The following is a 23798-nucleotide window of genomic DNA, read 5'->3' on the forward strand; positions in this document are numbered from 1 at the left end:
ACCTGAAGCTGGGGGACTTTGGCAGTGCGGCGCGCCTGGGACCGGGCGGGGTGGTGCGCGCCCCAGCGCCCGTGGGCACTCCGCACTACATCGCGCCCGAGCTGCTGCGCGCCCTGGAGGACCCCAAGAACCATCCGCATGGGGTCTGTGGTTCTTGGGGTCCTCCAGGGCGCGCACCACCCCTAGACTGATCTGTCCTTGTATGTAGTTGCGATGGGGTGATACTAATGTGTGTGAGTGTAGATGCGGTCACCTGAAGCTGGGGGACTTTGGCAGTGCGGCGCGCCTGGGACCGGGCGGGGTGGTGCGCGCCCCAGCGCCCGTGGGCACTCCGCACTACATCGCGCCCGAGCTGCTGCGCGCCCTGGAGGACCCCAAGAACCATCCGCATGGGGTCTGTGGTTCTTGGGGTCCTCCAGGGCGCGCACCACCCCTAGACTGATCTGTCCTTGTATGTAGTTGCGATGGGGTGATACTAATGTGTGTGAGTGTAGATGCGGTCACCTGAAGCTGGGGGACTTTGGCAGTGCGGCGCGCCTGGGACCGGGCGGGGTGGTGCGCGCCCCAGCGCCCGTGGGCACTCCGCACTACATCGCGCCCGAGCTGCTGCGCGCCCTGGAGGACCCCAAGAACCATCCGCATGGGGTCTGTGGTTCTTGGGGTCCTCCAGGGCGCGCACCACCCCTAGACTGATCTGTCCTTGTATGTAGTTGCGATGGGGTGATACTAATGTGTGTGAGTGTAGATGCGGTCACCTGAAGCTGGGGGACTTTGGCAGTGCGGCGCGCCTGGGACCGGGCGGGGTGGTGCGCGCCCCAGCGCCCGTGGGCACTCCGCACTACATCGCGCCCGAGCTGCTGCGCGCCCTGGAGGACCCCAAGAACCATCCGCATGGGGTCTGTGGTTCTTGGGGTCCTCCAGGGCGCGCACCACCCCTAGACTGATCTGTCCTTGTATGTAGTTGCGATGGGGTGATACTAATGTGTGTGAGTGTAGATGCGGTCACCTGAAGCTGGGGGACTTTGGCAGTGCGGCGCGCCTGGGACCGGGCGGGGTGGTGCGCGCCCCAGCGCCCGTGGGCACTCCGCACTACATCGCGCCCGAGCTGCTGCGCGCCCTGGAGGACCCCAAGAACCATCCGCATGGGGTCTGTGGTTCTTGGGGTCCTCCAGGGCGCGCACCACCCCTAGACTGATCTGTCCTTGTATGTAGTTGCGATGGGGTGATACTAATGTGTGTGAGTGTAGATGCGGTCACCTGAAGCTGGGGGACTTTGGCAGTGCGGCGCGCCTGGGACCGGGCGGGGTGGTGCGCGCCCCAGCGCCCGTGGGCACTCCGCACTACATCGCGCCCGAGCTGCTGCGCGCCCTGGAGGACCCCAAGAACCATCCGCATGGGGTCTGTGGTTCTTGGGGTCCTCCAGGGCGCGCACCACCCCTAGACTGATCTGTCCTTGTATGTAGTTGCGATGGGGTGATACTAATGTGTGTGAGTGTAGATGCGGTCACCTGAAGCTGGGGGACTTTGGCAGTGCGGCGCGCCTGGGACCGGGCGGGGTGGTGCGCGCCCCAGCGCCCGTGGGCACTCCGCACTACATCGCGCCCGAGCTGCTGCGCGCCCTGGAGGACCCCAAGAACCATCCGCATGGGGTCTGTGGTTCTTGGGGTCCTCCAGGGCGCGCACCACCCCTAGACTGATCTGTCCTTGTATGTAGTTGCGATGGGGTGATACTAATGTGTGTGAGTGTAGATGCGGTCACCTGAAGCTGGGGGACTTTGGCAGTGCGGCGCGCCTGGGACCGGGCGGGGTGGTGCGCGCCCCAGCGCCCGTGGGCACTCCGCACTACATCGCGCCCGAGCTGCTGCGCGCCCTGGAGGACCCCAAGAACCATCCGCATGGGGTCTGTGGTTCTTGGGGTCCTCCAGGGCGCGCACCACCCCTAGACTGATCTGTCCTTGTATGTAGTTGCGATGGGGTGATACTAATGTGTGTGAGTGTAGATGCGGTCACCTGAAGCTGGGGGACTTTGGCAGTGCGGCGCGCCTGGGACCGGGCGGGGTGGTGCGCGCCCCAGCGCCCGTGGGCACTCCGCACTACATCGCGCCCGAGCTGCTGCGCGCCCTGGAGGACCCCAAGAACCATCCGCATGGGGTCTGTGGTTCTTGGGGTCCTCCAGGGCGCGCACCACCCCTAGACTGATCTGTCCTTGTATGTAGTTGCGATGGGGTGATACTAATGTGTGTGAGTGTAGATGCGGTCACATGAAGCTGGGGGACTTTGGCAGTGCGGCGCGCCTGGGACCGGGCGGGGTGGTGCGCGCCCCAGCGCCCGTGGGCACTCCGCACTACATCGCGCCCGAGCTGCTGCGCGCCCTGGAGGACCCCAAGAACCATCCGCATGGGGTCTGTGGTTCTTGGGGTCCTCCAGGGCGCGCACCACCCCTAGACTGATCTGTCCTTGTATGTAGTTGCGATGGGGTGATACTAATGTGTGTGAGTGTAGATGCGGTCACCTGAAGCTGGGGGACTTTGGCAGTGCGGCGCGCCTGGGACCGGGCGGGGTGGTGCGCGCCCCAGCGCCCGTGGGCACTCCGCACTACATCGCGCCCGAGCTGCTGCGCGCCCTGGAGGACCCCAAGAACCATCCGCATGGGGTCTGTGGTTCTTGGGGTCCTCCAGGGCGCGCACCACCCCTAGACTGATCTGTCCTTGTATGTAGTTGCGATGGGGTGATACTAATGTGTGTGAGTGTAGATGCGGTCACATGAAGCTGGGGGACTTTGGCAGTGCGGCGCGCCTGGGACCGGGCGGGGTGGTGCGCGCCCCAGCGCCCGTGGGCACTCCGCACTACATCGCGCCCGAGCTGCTGCGCGCCCTGGAGGACCCCAAGAACCATCCGCATGGGGTCTGTGGTTCTTGGGGTCCTCCAGGGCGCGCACCACCCCTAGACTGATCTGTCCTTGTATGTAGTTGCGATGGGGTGATACTAATGTGTGTGAGTGTAGATGCGGTCACCTGAAGCTGGGGGACTTTGGCAGTGCGGCGCGCCTGGGACCGGGCGGGGTGGTGCGCGCCCCAGCGCCCGTGGGCACTCCGCACTACATCGCGCCCGAGCTGCTGCGCGCCCTGGAGGACCCCAAGAACCATCCGCATGGGGTCTGTATTACATTCATTCTTTTTTTGATTATTATAACATGCGACAGCTGTTTTGCCTTCAAAAAGCATTGTCAAACTGATTGCACCTTTGTAAGTAAAAAACCAAGTTAGGCTCAAACTATATTGCTGTAGTCATAGAATAAAGAAGACACAAGGAATACCTTGTGAATGTGTTTCGTGTTCCAAATATTTGCCCAATCGGGGCTTAAATTTCCTATACAAAAAACATAAATTTTCTATCTGTACGAATTAATATTGCTAAAATGTTTTTCCGTATTATTTAAAAATATATTTGTTGTTGACAATGCTGTTGCACATTTCAGCTTGTTCAAATGGTATTGAGATCTACAATGTCAGGCGAGTGTAAGGCCCAGTTGTTTCACAGAAATTCAAATGTAACACTGTCATCAAATGGCCATTCAGTGCCATTTTGTTTTTTTTTTATGGTTTCAACCATTTCAACCTTTCAACGTTTCCATTAAATGCCGATTTAATGATAAGGTTCAGCTTTTGAACAAATTGTGATCAGCAGAAGAGGACAAATGGCTGCTACATTATAATGTTTTTTCTTGGTATCATGAACCTGCTAAAGTTTGGCAGCATGTTATTTTTTATTATTATTTTCGAATCAATCAGTACGTAAACAAAATGAGTGTAAACAGTTTACAAGGATTTATTAATAATTACTAGGGTGCGTGTCTGTGTATCTATTTGTATGAATTGTGTTAATTAGTGATCATTATGCTTTACTTCCATCTTATTTCAGACTCCTTGTGATTATTGGTCCCTGGGAGTGGTGGCCTTTGAGCTGGTGACAGGGCGCACGCCTTGGGCCAGCGGGGGCAGCGCGGGGCAGGTGTACTCAGCCATCCTGCGGCACACGACGCCCCCCTTTTCCCCCAGCCCCTCCGGTCCCAGCGCGCCGTACAGGGACCTGGTCACGCGCCTCATGGCACCCGAGCCCGCTGCTCGCCCCACCCACGAACAGCTGATGCGCCACGAGTTGTTTGCTCGCACACAGTGGGGGTCGCTGCGAGAGGAGACGCCTCACCACGTGCCCCCGCTGAGGGCGGAGGACGATGTGAGCAACTTCAGCAGGCCGGAGCGGCTGCAGCGAGTTCCCAGCATCGGGAGTTTGAGGACAAGGACTACATTCAGTGGGAGAAATCTTCCTTTTGTGGGTGAGTGAGAACTTTATACTGCACTTAATAATAGTCAGGCCTTGCAATAAATCCTTGAAAATCCTTAAGAATTGATGAAATACGCTTTCAAATTTAATATTAGAAATAAACATACAGTCGAACTTGGTTATAACGATCACGGAAATAGAGTTCACAGCTAAAATGAGCAATTACAACGATATTTTAGTTCAGCCTTATCTTCATATATTTGTTGTTTGTTATAACGACGTAGATTCACTGATATACCGAGCAAATATTTTTGTCAACACAATTTCTGAATACATGTATGGAAATTTTTTTTTTCAAATACGGTCGGAACCTTTGAAGAGGGGTTAATTGGGGTTATTTTTTACTATGTGAATACCGCATAAGAGTCCCAACTGTTCCATACAGCCTGCAGCCAGTTGAGAAACTTGGCACTACTCACACAACAATAATACAAGCATTTGTATGACGTGTTTGATGTTTAGCATATTTTTCTCTGAAATTTTCTAGCCACCCCTCCTCCCCCCTTCGGAGATGGAAATATTGCGATACCTCACCTTATTTGAGGTGGAACATCTCATCACCTCATTTCAATATTTGAGTACCTTATACAAAATCATTCTGATATTGGGTCCTACCTGACACAACTTCCGATGGTAAAACCCTTACTGTTACAGGATGCTCCAGGGCATGTGGTGAAATGGAATTATCAAAAAAGCAGTTTTCAGTGGTCAAAATGGCATTATCAAAAAAGCAGTTTTGTATAAACACAATAGGATGCATTTATACATCTCTCCTGGCAGAAGGTAGCTTTTCTCTTCCAGACCAACTGTCTTAACTGTATCCTCGTGCCTGCTACCATTGGATGGCTGTAACAAGCATTTAAGTACGTGTACGTATGTGTGTTGCAGGTTTCACGTACGCCCCGGAGGTGAGTGTGGTGGGCCTGACCAATGGCGGAGGGGACGCCGGCTCGGAGGGGGACGGAGAGGGGGAACCTTTCCTCAATGCCAGCCTCAACTCCACGGCCATCTGCCTCTCCACATTCAGGTGCCAAACCAACAGTCAATTGTACCATTTACATCACATTAGTCAAAAATAGAATAGTGTGATAATGTAATGTTTGGTTTAGAGAGATGGAGTCCCTGCTGGAGTCGCGCCGCAAAGAGATAGAGGATCTGCACAAGCGGTTGGCGGGCGCGGAGTGTCGCGCAGCGCTGGGAGAGGAGAGCGCGCGGCGCCTGGCAGACCTGGAGGAGGCTCGCACCCGCCTGGAGAGGGAGTTGGCCGACATGGCGTGCCACAACCAAGTGCGTACCACATGCCTTCAATGTATAGTCATGTAGAGTTAGTGTTGTGTTGTCCTAACAGTGCTGTGCGTGTGTGTGTGGTAGAAGCTGCAGCGGGGAATGGAGGCGGAGCACCGGGAGCGCGCGGCGCTAGAGCAGCGCTCGCTGGCGGCGGTGCGGGCAGCGCGCGCCCAGTGGGAGCAGCAGCGCGGCGTCGAACATGCCGCCATGAGGGAGCGCGCGGCGCAGCAGAGTGAGCAGACCGCCCGCCTGCAAGCCACTGCACACGACCTGCAAGCCAAGCTGAAGGCCTCCACCGCAGAACTGGTCCATGCTCACAAACAGTTAGAGGGATTACAGAAGCTGCAGAAGGACCATAAGGTTCGTGCTTGTTTTATGAATAGTTTTGTCCAGTTTGCAGGATATTTGGAAATCACATATATTGGGCCTTTCCAATAATATTTGGAACTCTGTATTACCGTAGTATGGATACTCCGGCGATCAAGGGGTACAACTTTTCATACCCAATGGGTATCTTATTGTTACAAAATCCTTTATGTAACAGCCCTTGTCTATCTCATTGGAGACATGCCGCGCACTGTCTGGACCTACTTGTGGTGTCCTTTGTTGATGTTGTAGTTATTAGTCACGGACAAGTATAAAATACACACAAGTAAAGCCCGCATTTTAGGTTCCCACAAGTTTTCGCGCTCTAGATATTTTGTTCCTTTGAAAACTAAAATAAAAGAAATTTGCCTTATGTGTAATCTTATACGGTTCTCACTCATTTCCTAAACGCAGAAGTGTTGTTTTGGAAAAACCTTTTCCAGAGAATTATAGTGATTTGTTTTTGGGGTATTATGCCCTGTTGCGCTACCTCCTTCTTAGCCAACGTTTCGGACAGCATTGCAGTGTCCATCAATATACACATGCCCATTATCTTTATAAATATAATTTTATGTTTATGTTGATCCAATAATTTGATGAAAAATTTTACATTTTGTTCAATACTATACAACACACACAAGAACAATCATTTCATAGCCAGACTTGGTTTGATATAATATTTTCCATTTACAAACTTGTTGAAGACAATATTAGCGACTCTCAAACGAAAATTTTAAGTAGAAAAATCAGACAAACATTTTCGTTCGCGTCTAGGAATTGAACCCAAGACCTCAACCTTGCCTAGTCGGGGCTTTGCTCAGCAGAAGGACGAGAACTAGTCGGGGCTTTGCTCAGCAGAAGGACGAGAACAAAGCCTCGGCAAGGCTGAGGTGTTCAATTCGTATATGCCACCGAATCTTTTTCTGTTTCAAATTTTCACTGGGAGTCTCTGATATTGTCTTCAATGATTAAATGTTACAATTTGAGGTTTTACTAATTCAGTTATTCGAAAATTTTAAAAAAAAACTGTTTATTTTCCTTTTAACCCTTCAGATAATGGTTATTATTACTTAGGAAGTCTTGGGCAAACGTACTTTCGCGCGCGAAATTCCCAATTGTTCCCGTGTGGTATACATGTTCTTCTCTATAAGTTAATATTGATCATTTTTCAAAAACAAAAACTGAACTAAAAACTAGGTAAAATAACCTTTCAGACGTGTTTATTATAAATAAACATTTTTATTTCTAAATAGATATACTTTGAAATTTAAAAAGTATTATGGGTTTAAAAAAACATACCTGTGTATTACTCCGTAAAACGTATGAAAAATCTATGAAACTTCACAATTTCAAAATACATTATTTTTGATAAGAAAATTTGCAATAAAACTATCACTTCACTTTTTATCTTGTCAATACACTTTATTTTTTTTATTACGTATCAAAGAGTAACCTTTTTTCAACATAAAAATATTTGCTTGCTAAAATACCATATATTTTAACGCGGTTTTCATAAGTATTTATGGATCATTTCTGGAAAACTTTGCGATTCACATAATCCTGAGGCATTTATTTAATGAATTTATATAATTTTTGTTAGTGTCTTGTAAAATTCAACCATTTTTTTATCAATTTTGAACAGGTCTCGGATAAATCTCTAAAATTTCACCTAGTTATAAACACTTCGTAACGCGTTCACGAATAAGATATACATTAATATATAGAACAAATTCAATAATACATAGAACATATTACAACTTATTGTTTAATTGAGTTCGAAATATAATAAAACGAATTTCAAAACCTAAAGGCAAATTATTATGAATCGAACAATAAACCACGCGTAACGGACAACATTTCAAAGACAACTGTCATTTCGTGTTGTTTGTAGTGATGGGCGGTACGCTATTTTTTAAACATAATCGACTCTAGTGCGAAAACGGGGTAAGTTGTAGATTTTTCACATAAAGTTGATTATAAATTCGTTTATATACGTGTAATTTTTTTAATTATAATGAAGATCTACAAATTTACCTAGATAACAATATATAAGTACATAAGATGAATAAATTTTTTTTTTCATTATAATTCGATAATGATCTAACTATTTATTTATAATGCCTCCGCCGTCACCATTTCACCACAGGGATAGGCAGAGAAGAATAATTAAACAATGCACAACATTGTTATAACACACACGCTGTGCGTATTCAGTACATATCATGCCCTTTTTACATTATGAAATAAATCAATAACTTTGTTCAAAATCATGGAATTGTATTTTATTTTTTGACAAATCGATTATATACAATATATGTATAAGAGAGAAACACAATATAAAATAACATAAAAGTTACATGAGATGGATTACACGTAAATTATAACAATAGATAAAGATTATTACACATTTTTGTGAAAATACAGAATATTATTATTGACACCTCTAAAAATATACATATATGCCACTCTGAGTAAAACTAAAGATTGATTTAGCATTTAGTATTATAGTAAAAATATAATTTATTTCAGCTTAATAATAATATATCTCAACATAGGAGCCGTGTTTTCAGCAAAGATAGGCATTGTACTAATTATAAATTCACATTCCTTAACATTACCTGGAAACAATACCGTGGTAGTGATTTGACCGTCCAACTATGAAGATATTCTGGCTTTACATTTATACATATTATAGCAAAAATAAATTTAAAAAAATATATATACAGATTACAAACACGTTGAAAATGTTACATTCAGTGTTATACAGAAAGAAGCCATAAAAATAAGATAACAACCAAATAGCCGTTATAACCATCGGGACGTCCTGTGCGAAGGATACCAAAATTTAAAAAAAGGTATGATTTATTCGAGCCATATGAAAAAAAAATGAAAAATAGCCATCACGGAACGCCTGGCAAGATGTGAAACACCAAAATTGATTTTTTTGGAGCAAGTGAAAATAAAAGTAAAACAAATAATTATTTAGTTTTTATCAAAAATATACACAAAGAAATATTATTAATGTTAAAAATTAATCATCATTGGCAATTTTAGTGAGAACAGAATATACCGCACAGTGTCTTGGCGGCCTGAGTGAATGTTATTGTAGCAGATCAAAATAGATTCGTGTCTCCATCATCTAAGCGTACATGAAAAATCATAACAGTAGAGAAGTTTCACCATTATAAGATCCTCGGATGGTTCATATTAACCAGTACCATTCTTGAATAATGAGTAAAGCCATAGCCGCCCAGACGCAGAACGGCTGTGGTAATGCTAAATGGCTGCTCTTGTCATCAGAATACTTTTCCGTATCATGAAGTTTTACGAATTATAATTTTATTTTGCTTTTTAACTTTGAGTTCGTTTGAAAATAAATTTAATTTCTAATTAAAATTTGACTCGGGTATACTTCTTTGAAATGTTCATATTAGCATTAACTTTTTGGTTTGTCATTGCAAAGGAATGCCACGTTCAAGTTTTGCCATGATAACAATTAAAGAAAAATTATAACTTGGTGAACTTAGTTTTTGGTCAAAAAGTCTCCGTTTGGACAAAATTTGATTTAGCATGTGACGCCTAAACGCTACCGATCGTTATCGTCATCTAGCCAATGATGTACCTCGAGCGAACATAAAAATATTAGTAAAGGATCTCATAATGGTGAAATTACTCTAAGAAAGAAATTGATTATTTTGGGATTTTGTGACAAGTACATACGACACAAAAAGCAGTCAACACCTAAGACATGTTTAATTCCAAAAGTTTTGATACCTTTTGCATAAAGAAAAACACTTGACTAAAAAGCGTTAACAAAACTTGCCATCAAAACAAGAAACTCATAAAATCGAACCTACATCAACTTCCTGATTGATAAAATTCAGTTAATTTACTAGGCCTAAAAAGTCTGTAAAAAGATGAAATGAAATATTGGTTTTCAGCAATGTTTATGCCGCTAGATTCGGAAAACTAACTATTGAAACATAAGCTATCCGGACAAATATCGCAGGGCCATTTCTTATATATTTCAATGGTAATATCTAATTATCCGATAGCTATAAGTCACATTGCAAAACACAGTCAAACAAAGTGTTCCTCAAGAGAATCTTGACGGGCGGTCGAGTGACGACTATATAGCATTATAATGTGCAAATCAGGTTGGACCGTCTGTGGGAGGGGAATATACGCACAAGAAGCCATCCAAATGATATCAATCAACCAAAATATAGTCATGACAATCAGAAAACACTGTAACCCTAGTCCACACAACGTGAATATTCATGTATTTATATTGGCAAAACCTACAAGCTTATTTTGTGCACACACCACGGTCGCCGCTCTAAATATGTCATACTTGCGAAACCATCGACCTTAGTATTGCGTAAGACAAAAGAGAATAGTACTTGTAGATTAAATTCCTGGAAAAGACAAAAATATTTTTTTCTACCATCGCTTTAATCTCTACCATTTTCTTTTGACGGCCGGCATAGTCCAGTGGTAACGCATTGGACTGCCATTCCGAAGGTCGCGGGTTCGAACCCGGCGTGCGCAAATAAATTTTATTTGATTAATTTGTGTTATTTCACAATTAATTAATTAAAATAATATATAGTATATTTGCGGCACGTTCCAGAGTGGAAGATACTACCAGTATCGCCCTGGTGTAAGACCACCATTCAGAATTGAAACGTTGCTCCAAATGGCTTTAGCCGTGTTTAGTGACTAGATCTGAATAGCCAGGTACTTCCCCACCTTCCTCTTTCCCTTCCCCACTTACCTTCAGCCTCACAACATCCCCCAATTGGGGATGCCATAGTCTCACTGGCTCCAGACGGGAGCAGTTGGGACTCTTGTGAGGTATTCACTGTAAAAAAAAAAAAAAAAACCAATGTGATGTTAATAATAGGTCTGTGGTAATATATTTGGTAAGTAGAAGTCCAAAAAACTTTTTAATAAAATTTTCCACGGATCGAACCCTCCTCCTTTTCCCCCGAATCTCTTTTTTTTAAACTAAACGCAAGTATGATAGTATTTAAAACATGGCACCATGCAGAGTGGTACCTCACAGATTTCACAAATATAAATAGTTCTTTTTTCAACTCCGTTGCGGTTGGTACACCAAATGCACCGTAAGCGCCGTTTCTTTATTACCGGTGGAGGTTGGTCATCGTGTGTCTCAGTCTGTGAGTCAGTAGTAATGCAATTGATTTTTAGGAAGTGGTTACCAAGGATCAGGCGGGCAGGGTTGGAAAACATGTCGTTTACTATTAGTCGTCTCGGCGCCGGACGCTGTGCCAACAGGAGGTGCTTGTCCGCCAACTCCGTAACCAGTGACGACCTAAACATCAAGGTGCTTCCCTCCGATGGATATGAGTGGCGATACATCACAAGAGCATTGTGAATACTCACGTTCAGTAGACGCTTGAACAGCTTATGGTACCATTTAAGGCATCTCTTGCGTTCAATCAAGTAGGGTTCTAGCATTTGATCTTTTTTGTCGACACCTCCCATGAATTTGTTATAGTCTCTAACAACCTTTGGTTTGTATATATTCGGCCTACCCCTGGAAGGTCCAATTTCCATTTCCGCGCCATGATAAGTCGATATAGTCGTCACCTTGCCTTTGTCTTGCCATGAAAGTATAGCGACATCACCAGCGTGCCGACCGAAAAAATGTCCGTCCGCCATGTTGATACGACCAAATTCTGGTGGAACATTGACCCTATTGGTGCGCAATGTCCCGACGCAGTCAGTCTTATTTCTCTTGAGGTACCTAGCGAGTAGAGGAGAATTGAACCAATTGTCCATCCAAACCGTATAACCCTTATTCAACAGTGGTTTAATAAGCCTCAGAACTGTGGATGTGGATTTCAAGACCCCTGGTACCGAATCAGTCAGCTCAGTTGTTTTTCCTGTATACACAAAGAACGACCACAAATAGCTAGTCTCGGAATCACAAAGTTCAAAAGTTTTTATTCCGAATTTAGCAGACTTTGTTTTAATATATTGCTTCATAGCCAATTTACCTTTCCATAATGTTAGAGACTCGTCAATTGAAACGTTTTGGCTTGGAACATAAAGTTCTTGAAATTTAAAATTCAAGTGATTTATTATAGGCAATAATTTAAAAAGTTTCTTGTCTTCAGGACTAGTGTACGTCCTGTCATTGTCGTTGAAATGTAAGCATCTCGTCAACTCACAGTACCGCTTAAAAGTCAGTAATTTTCTAAACACACTAGTTTTCATCACCCAATGAGTTGAATAACATGAATTTAGTGTTGGCATGCGAATAATGCCTAGCATCATGAAAAATGCAAACAAAATTAATATTTCATCCCTGTCAGTGTTCCTCCATGTAAGGCTTAGGCTATCACGACGCCGAGCGTCCATCGCATATCTGTTAGTCTCTGCTACAATAACATCGAGAATATCATCCGTCCATATGGCTCGAAAAGCATCATACGCAGTACCATACACAGCGGTAGGCCCTGACCTCTCGGGCGCAAACGTTTCCCTTTGACCGACATATGTACTTATGCCAGCCCAAGAGAACTCCGGTGCGTTCCCATCATCAGTCAACAAATGAGCATCGGTGTCCGAAAGGGGGTCATCCACTTCGTCACCATCTGTCCCATCTGTTGACGGATAATTAGAACGCGTTGGCAACGGTGCGCCTCGCGCTTGGCGAATGCGCCCACCGCGAGCCGCACGGGTGATTTGCGCCTTAGATAAAGCCGAGAGCTCGGGAGGAACCTGGTCATTCGAACCATAAACCTCATTCGGTAAGTCTCCGGATACCCAGGTATCTCCCGCTCCAACAGGACGTACCCTCCGGCGGCGTTGCTGGGCAGCATCGCGGACGATTACTCCGCCTTCACGTCCATTCCCGCGGGCGCGTCTGACTCCGCGGCCACGTCTACTCCGGGATGGTCCCCCCCGTGACACCTCTAGTGGCACAAGGAACTGGAACTCTGAAAATAATGCTAGAAGATATAAGCAACACAACTGACGTCTTATTTTGTTAATATTTGAAAAAAATGAAAACAAATTATAAAAAATATAAATATATAAAGTACCTTCGGCACGACTGCCGCTTGCCTGGCCAGCTTCTCCGCCACTGACGTCTGTCATCATTTCTGAAAACATAACAAATTATTAGAATGCAAGTACGTAACTCACACATACATAAATATTATCTTCATATATGTATATAAATATCTTTATAAATATATGTATATAGAATTTTGTATAAATGTACCAGCCGCGCGGCTGCCGCTCGCCTGGCCAGCCTCTTCCTCACTGACGTCTGCGATCATTTCTGAAAACAATAAATTATTAGAAAGCACGTACGTAACTCAGTATATGTATTTTCATAAATATATGTATATATTTATATAAAGGAACCTTCTGGGCGACTGTCGCTCGCCTGGCCAGCTTCACCGCCATCACTTATCAATTCTGAAAATATAACAAATTTATTAGAAAGCAAGTAAAAATATAGTATAAATATCTTCATAAAAAAATGGGCTTTATATTGTCCAGATTTACTATTAGAATCAATTTTATTAGCACTCTTACCGTCGTCCGTGGTATCAAATATGATTTGCATCATGCCGATATCCACCGTCTCCTTGAAACATGTAGATGACTGTAAATAAAGCAATTATATGAATATTTTTCATTATTTACCGTAATATCACATTTGCAGTGTTAAATAGAAAAAACATACAATTACTTCAACTTCAAGTGGGTTGACAACCGCTTCCTCAATACCGTCAGCTTCGTCTTCGCTGCTGCCGTATTGGTCGGTGTCGGCCATCAAAAACTCCAATAACTCGGTAGGTGGAGGTGCATCGCTACCGCATTTCCAGTTATTCCTTATATAATTATAACAATAATGAGTTTTATAATCTATCGCTGAATCTTGGTAGCAAAAGAATCTTTACAAAGACCTTTTATTTCAGTGTTAAAATTTTTTTTTTCCAATAAATTATTGATATTAAAAGTTATTACGTATTTATTATACACAATAATATTAATATTTTAATAAACACTAATGTATAAACACCAAGTAAAAGATATGTTATTGTTTAATTATTTATACAAGAGCATTAATTGTATAACAAATTAAAATTATTCGAGCTCTCGCTCGAAATTAAAATCGCCGTCACAGTGATTCGATATAGGTCGCGCCATCACTACAAGATTTTGCGTTCGATTTGACATTGGTCCAAATATTTCGAAGCATGAGTTGATAAAAACGTAGAAAACATTGTAAATAGATTGAAACAATGATATGTTTTTCTTGTATATTGTATGATAATATATGTTTCCATGATATGCATAAAGATATTCATCAAATACAGGGAATTCAATTAGTAATGATGATTTCAAAAATGTGTTTGCCGTAATTTTAAAGATTTTTAATTTTCTATACGACATTAATTGCATTATAATATTACAAAATCTACCAAATATAACATTAACACGTCTACAATATAATTATTAACAAATAAAAGTTTGCTTACCTGAACATTTCAACTTATTTTTTTACTAAAAAACTGTTTTACTATTGCGTAGAACTGTCAAGAGATAAACGACGTTGTCAGAAAATGGCGCGAAATGAAACCGTCACTTTGGGTCGGATTTGTAAAATATCTATGCTAAATAGCTTTTACATTACAAAGACAATAACAAACATTATTTTGTTCTCTTTCTGACACAAAAAAAATCACAAGTGTTCGCATAAGAGGAAGAGAGATATCTAACTTTTACTAATGTAAGACCGCTGAGGGACAATATGGGTTACCTGCACTCGTAAAGGATTATGATGATTTGGGACAATTTGGGCCTCGCAATAAACAACGGGTTAAAAAAATTATGAATAAAGAAATACAAAAAAGTAGGCAATATCTTGCCTATGAAGTGAGTAATTGGGACACCTCCTTAAGGTTTATAATTATGTATTACTAGCGGACCCGGCAATGCTTCCCGGCATTTATTATTATGTATTGCCGTTCCTCATCCTATGTCGACTCTTGTCTCTGTAGTCTAATTCTACTTCCATTTTCCTTGTTTTGTCAATCCTGGGATGGCTTCATCTATTAACTCTGTGATTGGTTGTCTGTTTTGTCACCGGCAGTTGGCTTCCCACATAATTTCATTTGTCAATTAACTTCGAAATTCTTTCGAATGTGGTTGAATTATCTGATGCTAAGTTTTGTTAAATTTGTACGATAGTGCTTGAGATAACTCCAAAAATTGTAAATTAAGTCTCTCCTTCCTTGTAAAATTGTTTAACTGTGTACTTGTGAAAATGCCAACAAGTATAATGCAGTTTCTTGCTTAGGATGCCATTTTATTTACCTCCATAGTGTGTACTACTTACTCTGTAGATCCAATGATTTCAATACGCAAATGCCACAGTAAGAGTATGGACTTGTCTTGGAGCTCAGATTGTTCGTGATCTAAAAACAAGAGACGCAGAAAGAAATCGCAGAAGAAGATACATTCAGCGTTTAGTGTTCAGGTGAGATGCCGCCAGCAATTACGACGCGAGCGTGTTTGGGGGTTCTGACCCCATAGAGGCTTTGAGCCCCGTGGCCCAGTTCCACATTAGCTGCTCCGGTTTTCCATATGCCGGATCCCACCGTGGCATTAAAGGTGCCGCTAAAGAGAGCACCAACAGACGCCATGCTGAAGACGGTAGAGCGTCTGCAAAACTTTAATACCCCCGGTTGGTGTAACGTGCGTTACGCCAAGGCGCTAAAATAATATGCAGCAGTCCCGGGGTTTTAAGAATTGGAAATAAACTGTTTATTTCCCTCACGCCCGCCTGTGCCCAACTCACAGAGCTTTTGCATCAATCTCCCGTAGCGCTTCAGCAAACTCTATACAGTGCTTTCTAACCTGGAGCTCTCAGCCTGATACCCAACTTTGTTTTGAGTCTATAGAGCACACATACAAACATTGAATTCTAATTTTATGTATATACTATTTTTGGGAGCTTTCAGAAAATATCAATGTTAGAATATAATAATGTAAAGTGTAATTGGATTGGCAGGAGAGCATGGTGAAGGCTCGCCGACTCACTCAGCAGTCGCTGGTGTCTCTGGAGTCGGAGAGGGAACGCGGAGAGCGGGAGCGCGCGGAGAGGGACGCAGCGCGAGATCGCCACCACTCGGAGCAGCTGGACGACCTGCGCAAACAGTTGGCCTCTGCGCGTGACGCGGAGCAGAACCTGCGTGTAGAGCTGCAGGAGCGCAGCAAGGACTATGCCGACGCGGCGCTGCGCGGAGACCAGCTACGTCCGCTTCAGGCTGAGTTGTCTACACTGCGCAACACCTGCGCAGACCTGAGATGCAAGCGGGACCAGGGAAACATTGATACGGCCATCATGAAGCAGGAGAAGGACGAGTTGCAGAGCCGCGTGGAGGTATGTTTTATTATCGGTGTGACAGTTTACTTCCAATATGCAAGGTAAGCTGTCATACCCTCAAATTAAATATACCATTCCGGAGAGAAAGTCCAATTATAACCAATTATGTCCTAAATCCTGTATCTAAATTTCGCTAATAAACAATTAGTTAATGTTAATTAAGTGTTAAAGTGACCTACCAGGGGCTCTATTCCTGAATCGAGGGCGCTCGTAATCGTCGTCGAAAGTACGTACGTTGGTCGTCGTTGCTATTCCCGAAATTGGTCGAAGGTACATACTTTGACGCCAAACGTCAAAAGTCATTCCACACAACATCTACTGGGTACAACCAGTAGAAACAGGGCAGCGAGTGGTAGGTTGTTGGCGTTTCTATGGAATTGGCTGTCAAAATCTAGTCTAGCTGTCAATTTTTGTTTTACCGCGCGGATTCCGCAAATGTAAAAGTGGGTGAAAATTTCCCACTTACTAAGTCTTTATCGGAGCTTACAAGCTTAATTAAGAGTTGCTTTTGGCAATTTGTAATATGTCCCGCAGCCATTTCTGTTTTGAATAACGAATAAATGTTGTCTGTTTGACAGTCACACCATAGAAATCCCAAAAACATCAGGAACATAGACAATATTCACAGGGGTGCCAATATAATCATCTCTTCTACCAACTTCGACCGTTCGACGCTCAAGAATACGTAAAATTGAAACATTCGAAAAAGTTAGTCGCGACGACTAGTAGTTTTTCACTCGAAGACGGCGCATACGAAAACGATTGATCGTTTAACTCCAGAATCGCAGGCCAGGTAAATATGGTACTGTATATTATCTCCATATAAAGTTAGATCATTGTAGAAATGTATTATATATTTGTACAGCGCCCTTGAGGTGATTTTGCACAAAAACGGCGCTATACAAATCATCCTTTTTTTTTCCGACTTAATGTCCGGGTTAAATCTTCCCCACAGGAAAAACTAAACCCTTCCACACACTTTTCCACAAATGATCATCTAGGCAATCCACATTATGTACGTCAAATCACCAGAGATCAAATGGGAAAATAATTCACCGACTCCAGATATTTTCGTATCAGAGGTTTCGGCTCGGTAGAACTTCTAATTGGACTCATAAATCCAACTGATCCCTCAATATAAATAATTATTATGGTGCATTAATGCATATTAATATTTCAGGAGCTGGAGTTCACCGTATGCTCGCTGGAGTCCGATGCGCTGGAGTGGCGGGGAGAGGAGGCCGTCCTCCGGGAGAGGCTCTCGGCAGCCAACAAGCAGGAGGACAAGTACCGCAGGAAGGTGATTACGGGACTTTATTTGCACATTAACCCCACACATCATGTCATCAGCCCATGGTTGGGGATGTTGTGTGGGCGGTCTGGTAAGGAAAAGGGTGTGAGGGGAGGGTAGGAATCAGCCTGTCCAAGAGTGACGGACAGATGATCTATCCCTGCCGCTGCAATGCGAGGTAAGAGAGAACAGAGGGTCTCCACACAGCCGGTGGGCAGGTGCATCCTGCACACACCTCACACCTGCCAAATCACCAACCAGAGTAGAGAACCACTTGGGGTGACTTGTAGTAGAGGTGTTGGTTATCCAATAAATGGTTAACGTACCCGAACCCGCCTCCCAACTTGAAATGACTAATGCCAACCAGCTATTGGACTGGGTGGGTGGACAAGTCGGGTACCAATGTGTTGATTGTTGGTTGCAGGTGACAGAGTTGGAGGAGTTGCTGAGCAAGCTGCAAGAGGAAGTGGCTCGCCTGGAAGTCGTTAAGACTATTCCAATTAAAGAAGTTGTTCCCAAAGGTAAACAATCGTTCTGTCATATTAAAACGTGCATATTTTGTACATGAGTTCATAGCAGCTTCAATTCACCGCAAATATGACATGGCTTAATTCAACAACTGTAACATTGGAACAGTTAAAATGAGGTTTTCCTTCAACAATGCTCTTAACAGCGTTACCATTAATGTCCCCAGGAGAGGAGAAGGTGAAGGGGGAGAAGGTAATCTTCCTGGAGGAGCGCGTGTCGGGGCTGGAGCTGCAGCTGAAGAGCAGCCACGAGGAGGCGGCGCTGCTGAAGCAGGAGGCCAGGAAGACCAGCTCGGCATTGTGGAAGAAGGTATTAACTCTCTTTCTTTCTCTTAGTATTCTCGTAATGGATGATGATCTACGGGTCAGATGGTATGATGTGCACATTTTTTGCACATGCTTCACATTTCTTCAGACTGATTCGTGGATGGTTAGCATTAATTTCTACCAGCTTTTTGCCCGATGCAGGCAATTAATTGTTAATTGGTATGATGTTTGAATGTGGATGAAGTAAGGAGTGTGCGTGTGTGTCTACATTTATATTTGTGATTTGATGTTTGAATGTGGAAGAAGACTTGCACGCTGTCAGTCATTATAAAGAGTTCGCTCTACACTAATCCCGACAGAATATTTTGTCAAACAGTTTTTTTTTTTTTAATTTTTCTTTATTCAGTGTTTTTTGGTTATTTTACAATTTTTGGGTGTGTTAAGACCACCAAACTAGGCACAAGCAAGCGATGTGGTGGTCGAAAGTTGTTCGTAAATATATATTTTTAACTATGAATTAATTTTCAAAACAGCATGTTTTTAATTCTTGTTGCAAGATGATTTAATACTTGGTGTTTTAACTCTTTGGATGTTATTGGAATTGTGTTTTGTAATGTTTATAAAATGAATATGAATGATAGAATAATCTCACTTAGTTCCAACGGCTTCAGGAAGTTGGAACTCGTGTAAATGTTGTATGTTGTGTGGTGCAGGAGAAGGAGCTGACGGACTGCGACTTGGACCGACGCATTGCAGTGCGCGAGCTGAAGCAGGCCGAGGAGCGAGTGAAGGTGCTGGGTGAGGAGAAGGCGGCGGTGGAGAGGGTGCTGAGCGGAGCGCAGGAGGAGTTGCGTGGTGTGCGGGGGGAGGAGAGGCATGCCACCGCCGCCCTGGCGCGAGCTACCGCCCACCTGGACACACTGCAGCAAGCTACAGATAAACTTACTGCTGAGCATGACAGGTAACAGCAAGTCTTTTACGACTAGTAAAGTGATTACAACTTTCTGTTTGGTTCTCATGCATAATATTTTGAAGAAACCAATCTCATGTATACAACAAATCTTCACCACTAACACAAATGTAAATTTCTGTGGACTTAAAAATTAACAAAACATCTTTTGTATCCAATCCTAGAAAATACTTGCAAATAGAGTAGTGGAACATGGAATAAACTTTCACAGTACGCTATTGATGCTACAAATATAAATCAATATGAAGCTCGATTGTGTTCTTATTTGGAGAGAAGAAAGGATTAAACCATTTTTAAATTTAAATCATCTCAATGACTGTTAAACTCATAGATATCAGATAAGAGTACATAAGCAGAATGCTGCCTGCTCATTCAATAATAATGAATATGCATAAAGAATCCACAGAAAGATGGTTTTGATTCACCGTTTATTAATTAATTCTTCTCAAGAATGCCGTGCGTGTCATACGCCTACACACTTAATGTGCCAATATATAATGCCAATCGTTTGATAAAATTATCACAAATGAGAGATAACGTACACTTCTAATACGCTTCGTGGATAAGCCTTTGTGTGGCTGCACAAGCAGCATGATACATTTTGAAGCCTCTATAAGCTTGTGAGTAGTGGGCCTGTTATTGTTATTAAGGCGTCCATTTTTTTTTATTATTTTTTTTTTATTGATACATTATTTTTACAGTATTTCATATCTTAATTCAGTAATGTTTTCCTCACTGGGTTATTTACCCGTGCTGAGGCCCCATTTTAAAATATACGAATTTATACATTTAAACAAAAAACAACATTAAAATAAAGATAAATTTAAACTAAAAATAAAGATTAGAAATTAAAATTTAATTTTCACACTAAAATAAAAATATTAAAAGAGAATGGAAATCGGCATTTATAATGATTTATGTGTTTGTGCGTGTTGCGTGTTTTATATTTTTTTTTTTGTGTCGCGTGTATATGTTTTATTCTTTTATGTTATAGAATTTTGGAAATATTGTCTTTTTTGTTGTTTAATCCATTTTTTTTATTTTGTGTTTGAATCTATTTTTATTTTCCTCAATTTTTGTTTCAAGTGGAAGACTGTTGAATGCTTTAATAGCGTGGTATTTATGGTGTCTTTGTCCAAAGGTAGTGTTTACCGTTGGAGTTTTTATGTTTTTTTTATACGCTTTTCTGACCGGTCTATTAGTGATATTTTGTGTTTGTTGGGGTTTGTTTTTTTGGTCGAAAATGTAGTTTAGTAGAGTTTTATTTATTTTCACACAAACGAAGTATTGAATTCCGTAAGTCTAAACTTAAACTTTAGGTTTTAACATATAATTGGCGTATATCAAGTATGTCACAGCTTTTAAATATTTGGTCTGTGTCGGTTAGTTTATGTTTTTTGAGTATTACCTTTAATATCGTTTTCTGTGATTTTAATATTGTATTAATTTTTTTTAATATTGTATCATACGTTTCCAGAATTATGTCAACATTTTGAAATGAAATTTATATTACAAATTTATATCATAGCCAAACACCAAGACTCCCAAATCTTTAGATACCATGTTGCCGACACATAAAAGATATTTAATTAAATTAACTCTATCAAATACAAAGCCAAATGTAATTGGTAAAGAGAATTTATTACATGCCGATATAATAACAGATTCTGAAACACGTCTAAATAAACATCTGTCTCCTCACCCGGAGCCACCAGACGAAGGAATGACTACCGCTAAAGAACTGCCTCAGTATTTACGTTGTCCCCCCTCCACTAATCACCAGATGAAATGTGAACTCTCAATGGCCGAATCCTACAGCCAATCACAGCAAAGGAGCATAATTACAGTTCAAAATTACCATTTCTGATAACGTAAGACTAAATTACGGGAAACTGGTCTTAATTATGACCAGGAAATAAATATCAACATCAAAAAATGAGTATACGCTAAAATAATTACCTGAAAACTGACACCTAACTGTATTTCTCGCACTTTGAAAGAATGTTAAGCATCAGAGCCAATATATGTAAATAAAAATAAACGAGATTTAAGGTCACGGGTTAGGTGAGTTGAACTGACCAAGTTAGAAGTATTTCAGCGCCCTTGAGGTGATTTCTCACGAAAACGGCGCTATATAAATTAGCCAAATATTATTATTTCACCCACAAAGTTGCATCCTTCATCATCCTGAATACAGTATCTGTAGAAACACTCCTGAATGTCTCGTACATCTATTACAACATATTTTGGTATAATATTTTGTACTTAAGAAAGTTGAGCTGGAAATGGATTGTTTGTTGTGTTAGATGCGCAAACGAGATGATGAAGATGAAGGGTGAGCTGCAGTACAGCGAGTCGCGGCGGCTGCAGGCGGAAGGGCGGCTGGAACGTGCAGAGCGGGGGCTGGCGGAGCGGGCGGCGGAACGCCAGATGGAGCGGGAGGAGCGCGGGCGCATGCAGGACCAGCTTCATCAGCGCGAAGAGCAGCTGGCCGGCTTGGCGCACAACCACCGACTGCTGCAAGAGGCGTGCACCGTACTGGAGGAACAGCTCTTAGATTTTGAGCGACTCACCGAGCTACAAGAGACCACCAGTGCTCAGTTAGCGGTATGAATCTTTGTTTATCGGTTAGTTGCCGAGCGTTGTGTTCCCACATGCTCTCATCTGCGAGCTAAATCCTGATGTCATGGCACTAGTAACCATCACATTATGTACACAGTATCTGGATACTCGTGCAAGTGAGAGACTGTTGAATCTACATTATATAGAGAAATTATTATTTTTTTCAATCTGCACATTTCGATTTTTGCTTTTATAAAACTTTTAAAAAAAATTTTTCAGCTAATAAAGTATTAAAAATTCATTAAACAGCTGATATTAATCCCCTAACAAGACTCATTTACTCGAAGATTAAATTAAAACTCTACTAATAATAACGCATATGAAATTACTGTTTCAGAAAGAGAAGGAGGAGTTGGAGAGTGAGGTGGAGCGGTTGCAAGTAGAGGTGAGTGCGGGGAGACACGCGCTGGAAAGGGCCGAGGCATGCCACGCGGAGGCCACGTGTCTGCTGCAGGAAGCCACCAACGAAGGCCGCCTTCAGAGAGACCGCAATATGGATCTGGAGGTATACTCACTATGCTATAACAAAGGAACTAGCACCGTTGATCCCCTCAAGCTACCCTTACTTAATAACTGTATTATATAAATCAAATAGATACAGTTGAATCGCATTTATTCGAACCTCAATAACTAAAAGAAGCACGTTGGACGCCAAAATGTTGTATAAGAGATGGGGGCATGGGACTAGTTATTAGTTCCACCCGTTCGCTCGATTGATGCTTAACGGCTGGAGGGGTAGTTGTACCTTTTACGCCGGCCTAATTTCAATGACAAAAAAAAGATTATTCTATTTTTTATATGAATATTATAAACCAACATCTTTGTAAAGATCCCAACTATATGTACATAATTATAGAATCGTAATGCAAGTATTCTTTTTATATTTATCTTCATGCCTTTCGTTTACATCGGTATTTCAACAAAAGGATAGTAAACTACTAACTATGAGAATAGGTCTTGGCACACACTCCTTGCCTCATTCACATTCATACATCGTCATTTGCCCCATCATCATTCATATCTGATTCGCCGCTGGAAACACTATCACTCGGGTTACTTACGAAGACTTCCTCAAAATACTTCATCCATCTCTCTTTTATTTCTTCCTAATTTGTCAACATTTTTCCATCTTTCGATTTTATCACTTTCACGCTTCCGTTTTCTGGACCACACCGGGACCTTTGGACTTCCTTCCAAAACTATTTAAATAACGTATTTTGTTATTGTAGTAATTCAATTCCTAGAATGAGGGTTTTTATGATCCTGAAACCCGATTCCAATCTCTATCTCTGTTTAGAAACAACTGGATGAGCTTCTGGAGCGCGAGAGTCGGCTGCAGAGCGAGGTGGAGGAGCGTGCGCTGGCGGCGGAGCGGGAAGGCTCGGGGCGTTCCCTCGCAGAGTCGCAGCTGGCCGCCCTGCGCGCACAGGCCGCCGCGCTGAAGGAGGAGCTGGCCACGTTGCACTCACACAACCAGGCATCGCGCGAGGACGCCATGCGCGCTCGTCAGGAGCTGCGCGAGGGAGCGGAGCGTGCGCAGGCTCTGCGCGGCCTGCTCGAGGACATGGAGGCACAGGCGCAGCACTGGAGGCAGCGAGAACTCAAGGCGGAGGCCACCATACATCAGCACCTCAAGCTTATTGACTTCCTGCAGGCCAAGGTTCAAACTTATACATTTACATTTGT

At 43.0% G+C, this 23798-nt stretch overlaps 1 protein-coding gene across 1 annotated transcript in view; it reads left to right on the plus strand.

Annotated features, from left to right (window-relative positions):
- Nucleotides 1-23798, plus strand: part of sti (citron rho-interacting kinase sticky) — a 52545-nt gene that overhangs the window by 14701 nt on the left and 14046 nt on the right. The window contains exons 5-16 of the mRNA XM_089645499.1: nt 3922-4336; nt 5233-5371; nt 5454-5631; nt 5716-5991; nt 16061-16432; nt 17616-17735; nt 18151-18247; nt 18421-18563; nt 19234-19481; nt 21797-22097; nt 22450-22617; nt 23410-23772. Of these exons, the coding sequence (XP_089501625.1) occupies nt 3922-4336; nt 5233-5371; nt 5454-5631; nt 5716-5991; nt 16061-16432; nt 17616-17735; nt 18151-18247; nt 18421-18563; nt 19234-19481; nt 21797-22097; nt 22450-22617; nt 23410-23772 (2820 nt within the window). The remainder of the gene's footprint in view (nt 1-3921; nt 4337-5232; nt 5372-5453; nt 5632-5715; nt 5992-16060; nt 16433-17615; nt 17736-18150; nt 18248-18420; nt 18564-19233; nt 19482-21796; nt 22098-22449; nt 22618-23409; nt 23773-23798) is intronic.

The sequence above is a fragment of the Hesperophylax consimilis genome, chromosome 22 (assembly GCF_061612785.1).
Source record: "Hesperophylax consimilis isolate HC1 chromosome 22, BYU_Hcon_1.0, whole genome shotgun sequence".
NCBI lineage: Eukaryota > Metazoa > Arthropoda > Insecta > Trichoptera > Limnephilidae > Hesperophylax > Hesperophylax consimilis.